General features: G+C 40.4%; 1 protein-coding gene across 3 annotated transcripts; it reads right to left on the minus strand.

Annotated features, from left to right (window-relative positions):
* Positions 1 to 605: 605 nt before the first annotated feature.
* LOC103718247 (protein MODIFIED TRANSPORT TO THE VACUOLE 1) lies at positions 606 to 10,907 on the minus strand. Of its 3 annotated transcripts, XM_039130222.3 has the most exons (6): positions 10,579 to 10,849; positions 10,077 to 10,500; positions 8,839 to 9,594; positions 7,548 to 7,703; positions 1,843 to 2,784; positions 606 to 958 (listed from the first exon to the last, which is right to left on the minus strand). In XM_039130222.3, the coding sequence occupies exons 2-6, from the start codon at positions 10,281 to 10,283 to the stop codon at positions 917 to 919; spliced, it is 2,103 nt and encodes a 700-aa protein (XP_038986150.3). In that variant the 5' UTR covers positions 10,284 to 10,500; positions 10,579 to 10,849; the 3' UTR covers positions 606 to 916. The 3 variants fall into 3 exon arrangements, with proteins under 3 accessions (XP_038986150.3, XP_089782800.1, XP_088565398.2); XM_089926674.1 differs by having other exon boundaries at positions 10,077 to 10,907; XM_088709272.2 differs by lacking the exon at positions 10,077 to 10,500 and having other exon boundaries at positions 10,579 to 10,815.
* Positions 10,908 to 11,126: the final 219 nt, after the last annotated feature.

Consider the following 11,126-nt stretch of genomic DNA (forward strand, 5'->3'; position numbering starts at 1 on the left):
GCTTCCTCCCAAAAGCTGTTTTCAGCTTCCCGCAAAAGCTGAAACAGCTTTTTGAAAAATTTACCAAACACAGTTTGTCATCTAAAAGTACTTTTGGAGGGCCAGAAAGTGCTTTCTGGCCCTCCAAAAGCTCCCCCAAACAGGGCCTAAGTCCAATTAAAACACTAGAAAATAATTTAAATAGATAGTTCATAGTCAAACGATCCAATAAAATACTTTAGAACTTGAAAACGGAACCCCTTAGTTGCTGCTTTTCCTGGAGTTTGGAATTGCAGCGCGCGATGGAGTACTGGACCCGGTTGCAGCTGAAGCCATAGCCAATGACAATGCCATCTGCAACTAAAGAGGAACGTATGGGTGCTGCATTTAAAAGCACGCATAGACCTTTGGAGCTTCAGCATTGAAGAATGCATGCAGTATCCCAGACACCGAGTGGAATGATCAAATAGGCACTTCGTGTGAATCTAATAGTCCTCTACAATCTGTTCTGAATTATGAAAAGCACGACATATCACCAAGAAAGATATGGAAGAAATGGGGGAGGAGGGAATTTGATTCAGAAGCTCATTTCATCCGCATGCAAATTACTGAAGGCAAAATGCAAGTGACGCAAGCGATACAAGCCCCAAACAGTTTTCATTAAAGAAAGAGAATGAAAAATAACAAACTGCACCTGGTCCAAATTTCACAGTTAAATACAGCAACCCAAACCATCCTCTCTGCGTCACCTTCGCATTTCCGACTATATACCCGACAGTACAATATGAAAATTGGCAAGGCGTAGTACGACTCATGCCTCAAGGCGCGAATTCCATTATTGCAAAAGAATGACCCGAGGCACTTCCATCAAGCACCAAAACCAGTTTCGAGGCTTTTGGTAGTGTCACTCAGCTTAAAACATCTGCTATTAAAAGCTTCAAAGAACTCTCTTTGAATCACGGGCAACTGAAAGATGATCCTGTCAAAGGAGAAAAGGCATTATTGCACGGGAGTCATCTTTCACCTTTCACCAGGATGAAGGTGGTGGCCCAATAATGCAATTAGCCGGCTTACTACATTATTCAAACAGAATTTTAATAACAAAAGAATCATGAAGAGCATTACTTCACTGCTCATAGTACAAGTTCGTGACCCACATTTGCTGGCCTTCCGAAGATTGATAGCATTAACTTTTGTACATGTAGCATTTTCAGAAACATGAAGCATTAATCAAGGCATGCATGCTACTAGTACTTGAAACTGGAAGCAAGCTTGGGAATATAGAATAAATTTGAATTTAGCATCACTTGTATAGGGAGTGCGCGGCACACATCAAACTCAAGTAATAAGCACTAGTAGATTATTCATTCATCTCTAGGATTTAGCTTCTAGTTTTGCTGCATACAATGCTCAAATGGATTTAATAGCATAAATTATTAGTCGTGACCACATGATATGTGTAAACTTACATAGGGAAATTCTCCATGTTGCATTAACTCAATGCAGAACTGAAGCTAACAGTACATGATTTTGGATTCTTAAGTAACTAAATCTCTGATTAGTGTTCTCGGTGGACAAAGCCTAGTGAAAGAATGAAAGAAAGAAAGAAAGGAGCTTATGTTATGGTCCAGAAAATTATAGGCAAGAAAATATGACTTGTTCACCTATTTATTTTCCTCTCTGTGCTAGAAACTACTTGTCTGATACTAATTTGACTGCACAAGCATCATAATACTCGTGTGTGCAAAAGTTTCAGCAGTAAATAATAAATCTATAATGGAAGTCAATCAATTGCAATGACTTCCTAGAAGATGGAAATCTTATATACTAGTTACTTCTTAAGCATGCATGGAAGAATCATACCGATATAAAATCGAAGGCCTTAGTCTCCTCTTTCTTCGAGCTGTTCATGATTGGACCATGGCTTTGAACTGGATTGTTTGAAAGCTGAAAGATATCAGGGAGGGGTGAAGAGTAACCTCCTTCATTGGCATTCCCAGCCACATGTCCAAATCCCGTGTTGCGACTCCCAAGGTTTTGAAATAATAATTGATGCTGAGCAATGAAAGCACCTATTGCGTCATAGTTTATTGGCTGGGCAGCAAAAGCTGGACTGAACATAATGTTTGGAGGAATCCCATAGTGCATGGGAGCCTGAGGATACATGGCATTTGAACCAAAGATACCATTCAATGCTCCATTTGTAGGAAGCTGGCTTGGTTGACTTGTACCATCCAAGAAAGTGACTCCGGGAAAGGCACCTCCAGTTGCTCCAGCAGGTCCAGGTTGTTTGTTATCTTGGGCCATTCCATTAAGAGTCAAACCAGCCATCAAATCATTCACATTCCTTTTATCTGCTCCTGAATCCTGTAGAAGCTGCTCAGAGTTGACACCAAAAACATCGAGCAATCCAGAGGTATTACTCGCAGGCATATTGAGCTCAATATCAGATTTCTTATCATCAACCGTCAATCCAGAGAAAAGGTCATTATGTTCCTTGTCTTCTGTGACATGAAATGATACGTCTGCAAATGGATCATCTTCATTTTTACCCCCAGTTGTGCTCAGTCCAGCAACAGGAGCACCTCCGAAAAGATCATCAACCAGAGAAGCAGGCTGTGTTAGATTCCCAGTGCTCTGATCCCCCTGCTTCTGAGTGGAAGCTTCATTACCATGATCATCTTGGTCACCAGTATCAATTAAGTCAGGCATCTGAATAATTGGGGCAGGCATAGTTTTTGCACCTGATAGCCCCTCTTCGTTCCTTGCCCCAGAAGTCTGCTCCCCATCTAGAAGACTTAAGACCTAAATAAAAGCAAGACAATTGCTCCTGTCAGAGTTGTCAAACTAATAGCAGAAGATAGGATAGAGAATATTGTTTATATAGTTCAAAATAGCAAGCTGCCCAGTCTTACGAATAAATTGTCTTAGATATTACAGATCTCTACAGCTAGTAATTCACTGCCAAACAAGTTCTTCCTTGTCTCTTGCTGTTTAAAAATAACTAGATTCAAAAGCTAAAGTTTTCTTGATCAAATTTTTTTTTTCAAAAAAAAAAAGGAACGATGAAATGGGGCTCAATGAACTACACAAAAAGGCCAGCTGACACCTCCTTGAATTCAAGTCAAGCATAGCTGGTGCCAGTGGAGCCCATAAAGATGGCACAAAAGTCTACACTTAATGACAGGACACTTACAGCAACACGGTCACAGACCAAAATATGGAATTACTGAAATTTGACTTGATAACAATTTAAGTTTCTCTCTCTCTCTCTCTCTCTCTCTCTCTCTCTCTGCGCGCGCGCGCGCATGTGTGGGGTTGAATGGCATAAATGTGAACCTTTGCAATAATGTCCCTCCATTTCTTCTATGTTAATTTGTTTAATGGCATAAGCATAAATCTTTTCTCAGTTATACATGAAAATGACATATCTAATTTCTTTTATACGTCAACATGCTATCCAAGTCAACACCTGACTGCAAGGTATGCTTTCAGTTTAATTTCATAGTGGATATATTCCAAATATTAGATGACACAGCTGAATACTATACAACTCTCTCACTCTGCATTTGGCTTTGCTCCATGCAGCTCACACAAGGATGAAGGCAGCGAAAGATCTCAGAAGCAAGCAGCTTTTCTAAGATATCACTGTCAGGGAGATGCCTGGGAATGTATAGTCGTAATGAGTCAGATTTGACAAGTTTTGATCCCTCCTATCATCTGCAATTAAATGGTCCATTCTGGACGGGTCACCGGCTTGGGAACATGAGTGTTGGGAGACGTTTTGTGAACCACATAAGCTAACACCAATGGTCTAGCATCAGATACAAGAAGAACGAAGCTAAAGTTTAGTTACTATGGATCATATATATTTCCTCAATTAGGATAATGCAATTTTACCAGCTGAGCCAATAACTAATCGCTTCATAAACAATCTTTTTCAAGTATAATCACTAACAAATCCTGGGCACATTCTTGCTTCAGCAAAAATAAGATGGCTCCATCTTGTAATCGATTTAGTATATTCGTACTAATGTATGTACTCAAGCATACCGGTATTATGTATGTATGCATGTACAACTGCAAGGCACACTTGTGGCATTCTACGTGCAGACTCCCCAGGACATTGCCAGTTTCTTGAATTTAAATACATATTTTAAAATGATTATCATATAATAGGAACACCTAGGATTAGGAAACAACCAACCGACGCCAAATTATCATCTTCATCACATGTGGCTAGTCAAGTATTAGTTCCAAGGTTTGCGATATCAACCCATTCTGCACCATGCTAGGTGTACCGTACCATATCAATACTAAACCAAGACTTGGTATGAGGGGTATACCAAGGGGTGCAAATGGGTTGGGTCGGACCGGGTCACGAGTGACCGCGACCTAAACTGGTTCTTTATTCGGGTCCTAATTTTGGACCCGGATCCAACCCAATAGAAAATCGGGTCAAATCGGGTCTACAACACAATTTTGAACCCAATGGGTCATTTGGATCGGGTCCATGTATAATCCGGTCCCAACCCAAAAATTCGGGTCTAGTTCGGATCCGGGTCGAGTCGGTTTGTTCGGATTCGGTTCATCAAAGGATTATCAAGAAAAAAGAAAAGAAAAAGAAAATTTGCTCGGTTTATATACATGTAATGCTAGAGTTGCTCGATTCAGATGCTGGCGAAATAGTTCATGGCATCGGAGCCCTTGCCGAAGTAGACAGTGTGGCTGTCAGAGAGCAGCAGGATCTTGTGGAACATGTAGAAGATCTGGCTGGAGGGCTGGTCATCGCCACGGTCCTGCCCCTCGGGTGAGGTCGGTGATGGTGGTCATGATCCAACCGGTGATGGTGGAGTTGAGGCCGAAGGTAGGCTCATTAAGGAGCGGCAGACTGGGCTTGATGAGCAACTTTTGGCCGATGCTGACTCGCTTGCGCTCCCCGCCGGAGATCCTATGCACGAGGGGCCTGCCGATCATGTTGTTGCGATAGCCGAGGAGGCCAAGCTCGGCCCTGACCTCCTCAGCCTAGGAGGCCTTCTCAGGGCGGGAGAGGGTGCGTGGAAGGTAGAGGAGGGGGTAGAAAATGTCATCCTGGGCGACGAAGCCCATATTGCGCCGAAGCGGGTTGTGGAAGGGCCGACCATTGTAGGTGATGCTACCGAAGAGGCAGAGGCTAGGCCGGGCGAGGCGAGCAACCAGGGCCGTAAGCATGGTGGTCTTTCCTTATCCCTCGCGCCTTCTTCCCCCGTCCCTCTCCCTTGCCTCCACCTCGAACTCTCTACTGGTGAAGAAGATGACCCGCTGGCACTGAGCGCGATTTCATAAGATTAATCAGAGATTACAAATCTCTGGGCTGAAGCTTTTTTGGGGCGAGCCTTAAGCACCTAGCTCTAGTTGATTTGGTTGGTTTGCACCCCTGTGACCTGCGGGCCCAAATAGTTTTATAGATTCGAGCCGGGTTGGGTCGGAGCGGATCGTAGAATTGAAAATCCAAAATTACCCAAATTCCAAATGGATCGGATCGGATCAAGAACCTCGACCCGGCACCGAAAATAGAACGAGTCCAATTTTAGAACCCAACCCAGCCCTATAGGTCCTTTAAAATGGGTCGGATCGAGTTTAATCGGGTCAGGTCAGGTCACAGGTCAACCCGACCCATTTGCACCCCTAGTGTCGATATTATGCTAGCATGGTACCAATACAAGGTCTACTACAGAGATGGCGAACCTTGATTGGCCCCTTTAAACCCTAAAAACTTAATTCTCACCTAGACTGCATACACAAGATAAAGCTTTTATATGTGTCAAGGAATCAATGAAAATAACAAAAAAAGATATATGTAAATCAGATATCATAAGTTTGGAGACTCAAGGATTCCCACTAAAACCATTTCATTGGCCAAGAAATTGTAATTCTTGAAGTTTACACTAACACTTAAGCAATCTCATTCAAAACATTGGCCGGCATAAAGTTGTTCTTAAGACTCTCCTTCAACATGAAAGAGAATAACGGAAGCAAGAGTTGCCTAAAGGAAAACACAATGTTCTGGCTCCTGGTGCAGCTTCAGGCTCCAATAGGGCCACAATCAGTAAGAACAATAAATTAAAGCTCCATCATCTTCAAAGGCTAGCTTTTACAATGTTACAGTTGAAGCGGATCTGTCTTTCTATCTGCTAAATATGTCGCATTCATATCTTCCTTTCTTAAGAAACCAAAAAAAAAAATTCAAAACTCGTACAATCTGATTCTGAAACATCCATAATTTTCTGCAAATCTTCTAGATTTTTCATGATGTTTCAAGTATTTTAATGAAGCTTTCAGATCAACCAGTGCTTTGCACGGATAAAACATGTGATTCCCGTTGTAGCTTGAGACGTGACATACTATGGCTTGCAAGTTGCCATCATGGACACATCAAAGGAGATATTCTCAAACTGAAAGGGTACAAACATTACATCAAAGCATATCGCACCAAGCGTGTGGTCCATGGTTCTATCTATTACATGAAGTTTAATCTAACTACTAGAAAAGCAAGGTCTACTCTTATTGCTAGCAAATAAGAGTACTAAGACTACCCAAATGCCCAACATAACATAAACAAAAAAAGATAAAAATATGGAGATAAAGGATCATTTCTCTTCTTTCAAAAAAATGATGAAGCAAGCACAGCTGTAGCAGGCAACAGGTTAGTAGATGTTATGGTGTCAGAATGTACCTCACTTAATGGGTGGTGACAAGCATATAAATGGCAAAGCCATCTAACTAACTAGCAAAATAATGAGGAAAAGATAATTATGGAATCCGTCATATGCATGAATAACTTAGCTTAACAAGATAGAGCTTCTAACACTGAAAGTAGAAAATGGCAAACATGACCAGAGATCAAGCAGTGGATATTGGATAGGTTGCTTACGCAGCTCAAAAATTTCTTAGGGGGCTGCACTCAAATTCCCATCTTTTCAGACTTAATAGGTTTGAAACACTAGAAAATTGTAAAACTGATGTCGAATTTTTTTGTCTGTTCGAAGGAAGATTGAATCTAATTATAATTTATATTTCATGGACATTTGTGATGCCAAAAAATAAGTAAATACCAACTAATTAAAAACGTGAATGTCCTTGTGATAGGTTGTGTTTAGAAATCAAGAAATCAAAAAATGGTTTGTTAAACAGAACTTAGTGGTTATGCATAAAATCAGGAAGCAGCATATATAAATGTACTTTAAATTCATGCATGTAATTAGATAACAAAATATGACCATAAAAGATGGGTCTCCAGATTTGTTTCTGAAAACCGGGAAACAATCTTAGAACATGGAATTAGAAAATTTCATTCTAAGTGGAATTTCAGAAGTTCACAAAGTTTTCCTCCTACCTGCTTTTAATAACCTCAATTTTGAGTATTAAGTTTCTATATGGAAGGAAATTTAATAAGCATGAGTTTGGAAGCAAGAACCTCTAATAGGAGCTGTGAGGAACAGATTTAGGAATGACAAGAAGCCCTTTGAATGGTAAAAAAGAGTATTTTCAGATAATAAAACATGATGAAGCATAATAATGTGGCTTACCTTAATTGCCTTCTCCCTCAGAGAAACTTGAGGTAACTGAGAACACCTGACCACGGAGTCTCTGTTTTCACTAAAATAAGATGCTATAATAGAAAAATGCTCATCATCCTTTTTCCTCATAATTGATTCCAGTACACAGATTGCTTTCGTTCGGACCTGACAAAACCAAACCAAATTAAGTTTGAAACTTGATGGCAGATCTTCTTTTCTTAAGTAAACCCATCATTGTTTGTCTCTGTGAATGTGTATGTCTGCAGGAAGAGGGGGCCTTTAACTTTCACATAACAACCACGCATAGATGTCTCATTCCCTCTGCTACTATAAATATTATAAACATATGCCATATTTATAACATACCAAGATAAGAAAAATGGACAGAAATTAACCAAGAAAGGTAATTAATTCTAGTGAAGTCAATTTATTTATGCAAAATCAGATCAGTTCATGGAGATTTATAGCATTCATCATACTGATATATGATTCTACAGGCACATAAATCAGGGCCAATAAAGAAAAATTTACAGTGAAAATGAAAAGAGAAGGCCTGATATTAAAAATGGTGTATCCAAGAAATGAAGTTATAACATCAACTTGGGACCATAATTCTTGCACACTCTTACAGAGCCAACAGGCAAAAGATGGTTTCAGTTGAACAGGAATTGTAATCATATTCAAGCTATAATTTTGCTAACCTTGGTGTTGAAAAGAGAAAGTGCTAGTCTGAGTGAGTTACTTACATCCTATTATAGCAATCATAAATTCTCAAAATTCAATATTTGAGTGATAACACACGTGCTATCAAAGCTTGTCAATACAATGTGGTGTTGATTTTTTAGCCTGTTGATCTAAAGGATTCTAAATCATCATATACTATTTAATTTGACTGTTCAGACTGACCATAACAAAGTCTAACATTGTTCAAGTGAATTAGGCAATGTTGGATTCCATCAGAATCCCTTGTAAGCCAGGTGAAGAAAACACATGCCAGTATTTCAAGGTAAGCTATCAAGTGTACTTCATATCCTACTTGATATATAAGGCAATTTTCATTTACACTTACCAGGTCCGAAATCTCTAACACAGAGATACCATGCCATCATTAAAAATATTAAATATAACTGAAAAGAAAGTAATGTTATATCAGAAAATAAGTGTAGAAACCATCTAGACACAGATGTGCACCACATGGAAGCCAGGTTTCAATGAAAAGACTTGGTGCAGAAGGCATGCAGATAATCCACATGGCACTTCTCATGCAATAATTTATAAGTAAAGGATGAACACAACGTGCCTGCCACAAATGAGATTGAAGCTTCTTCTCAAGTGCATGACTCATAGCCTTTGCATCCAGTTTTGATGCCTCAGCAAGAAAAGCCTGAAGAGCATCACGAGTTGGTTGCAGACGAACACCTCCTGATGTGACTATAGTCTCCAAAAGCTTCTCTTCATGACTCTTAACCCCTGAGTGACTTGAACCGGCATCCTCATGTGTTGCTGTCCCTGTTATGGTCATTCTCGAATCCAGGCTCCATGTTCCAGATGCCATATTTTCTGAGACTCCAGAAGAAGTCCAGCTTTCCCTATGGTGCTCATCGCCTTGATATTTATCATGGCTATCTCTTTCTGTTGTTAGAGACCTTCGCAGGTTTGGGCTTCTGTAACTCCCACTATCAACTTTCCTTGTCCCATGGGCTGCAGCAATGGTGCTCAGTCCCTGCCTGAGGGAGGCACTACCAAGTTCCACCACTTCACTGAGAAAAGATTTCTTATCTTCTGTTGGCATCTCAAAATTTGTATTACCAAAGCCTTGGATGCGCTTGTTGAGACCTTCTACAGGTGCCACTACCTTGTAGTCATCAGTAGCAAAAACAGCTTGGATTGCCTCATAAGCAGTGTCACGGACAGCCTTATTTAGGGCATCTCCTTTCAAGGGATCCAACTGGCCCTGGTAATGAAAAAGCTGTCGAATGGCCACGGAGTGCCGTTGCATTTCCCTCCTAAACTCATTGCCGGACTTTCCCACTGCATACTTGATCAGCCGCAATGCCTTGCAATAAACATGAACAGAATCAGGAAAAAAATATCATTATAAACTTCAAGCAACAAACAGACTCATCTTTCCATAAAGAAATATTGGGCTTCCTACCCATCATTTACTATCTTTTTTTTTATTAATAAATGAAGCATACGTAAAAAATTGAGTTACATGGCTTCAGAACAATGAAATACACGCTCATAATGTTCAGAAATTTGCTGCCAAAAATTAAGACAAAATGTTGAATGAGTGGATGATAGAGTGTATATCACTGAATTATCATAATTTTTGCCATGCAGTGAAGATGAGAGTTCAAAATTTTCCACTTAAAACATGAAGTATAAAAAGAATTCTCTTCTTATTTTGCTCAATCCCATCAACCTCGGCTTCTTAAACAAGATTTTGATAGTTTATCTTCAGAGACATGACATTCATATAGAAACTCGGATTCTCAAACCAAAACTAACTAGAGAGAGACGGCCCAAAATCTATACCTTCTGCTTGACGATGGGACTCTGGTGATCAAGCCGTTTGAGAATGTAATCCGAGACCTCCTTCACGAAGCCCGCAGGAGAGGTTCTCAGAAGCTCACAGATCTCCTCTAACTTGTAGACGGGGGCGACCTTATCTTCGTCCGTCGTCACTCCATCAACCATGCGAGATCTCCAGTACGCTTCCACAGCTCTCCGGCTCGAATCCATATCCAAGAATGAAACATAACAATAAACCCTAATCTCCTAGAATCCCAAAATCCCAATTAAAGCGTTATGAACTGCTTGAATCGACTCAAAACCCTATAGAAACGAGTTATCTTGGCACGGCACGCATCCCGCTACCAAAAATCCGGTCTTGACGGAACTACTCCAATAGTATGATCCCCAAATCCAAGGATCGCAGCTCACAATCAGCTAAAGAACCCTAAATTAAAGGGAAAAAAAAAAAGAAAGCATACGATATCCAAGGAAAAACTTGACGAGAAACCATAATTTTCCGAACCTTTGGAGAAAAGAAGGGAATTAATCGATCGGGAGGAACTGTGGACGGAACCGGTTAGGGATTGGAGAGGACGAGGGGCCGGAGATTTGGGTCTCTGGCAGGAATGGAGAGGGAATTGGGAAAAAGGAGTCAAGGAACGAGGAAGAAAGCAAGAGGCAGAGGTGATATTTTGGGGGAAAATAGAGAGAAATTGGCGTACCGGGAAACGGGCATGGGAAGGGAGGGCAAGGGCGTGGCACGGACCGAGGTGCCAATCGTGTAAGTCTCATACAGGAAATTGGATGTACTTTTTGCGGACTCATATGAGACCCTCCATTCAATGGAGTTGGTATAAGAGCTGAGACATCGGGTGTTCCTCGCAGTATAACGGGCGCATGCCACGTGGTGGGCAACTACTCTCATCAATGGACAGAGCATGCACAGTACCCTCCAGACTCATTTGGTTTGAAACAAAAAAAAAAAAAAAAAATATATATATATATATATATATATATTATTAAAATATTATTTTAAAAAATAATATTCAAATATATAATATATAAAAAAAT

Source organism: Phoenix dactylifera, chromosome 12, assembly GCF_051530095.1.
Source record: "Phoenix dactylifera cultivar Ajwa chromosome 12, Ajwa_hap1_PhDact_Kaust_v1.1, whole genome shotgun sequence".
In the NCBI taxonomy this organism is placed as follows: domain Eukaryota; kingdom Viridiplantae; phylum Streptophyta; class Magnoliopsida; order Arecales; family Arecaceae; genus Phoenix; species Phoenix dactylifera.

What these genes read in the sequence shown, in the direction of transcription:
- LOC103718247 (XM_089926674.1), bottom strand. Translation starts at nt 10,283, where the DNA reads ATGGATTCGAGCCGGAGAGCTGTGGAAGCGTACTGGAGATCTCGCATG. An exon ending in TTCAATCTCATTTGTGGCAG is followed by an intron (nt 7,704 to 8,838) that starts GCACGTTGTGTT and finishes TGGTTTTGTCAG; the next exon opens with GTCCGAACGAAAGCAATCTG. An exon ending in TGAGGGAGAAGGCAATTAAG is followed by an intron (nt 2,785 to 7,547) that starts GTAAGCCACATT and finishes GCTTTTATTTAG; the next exon opens with GTCTTAAGTCTTCTAGATGG.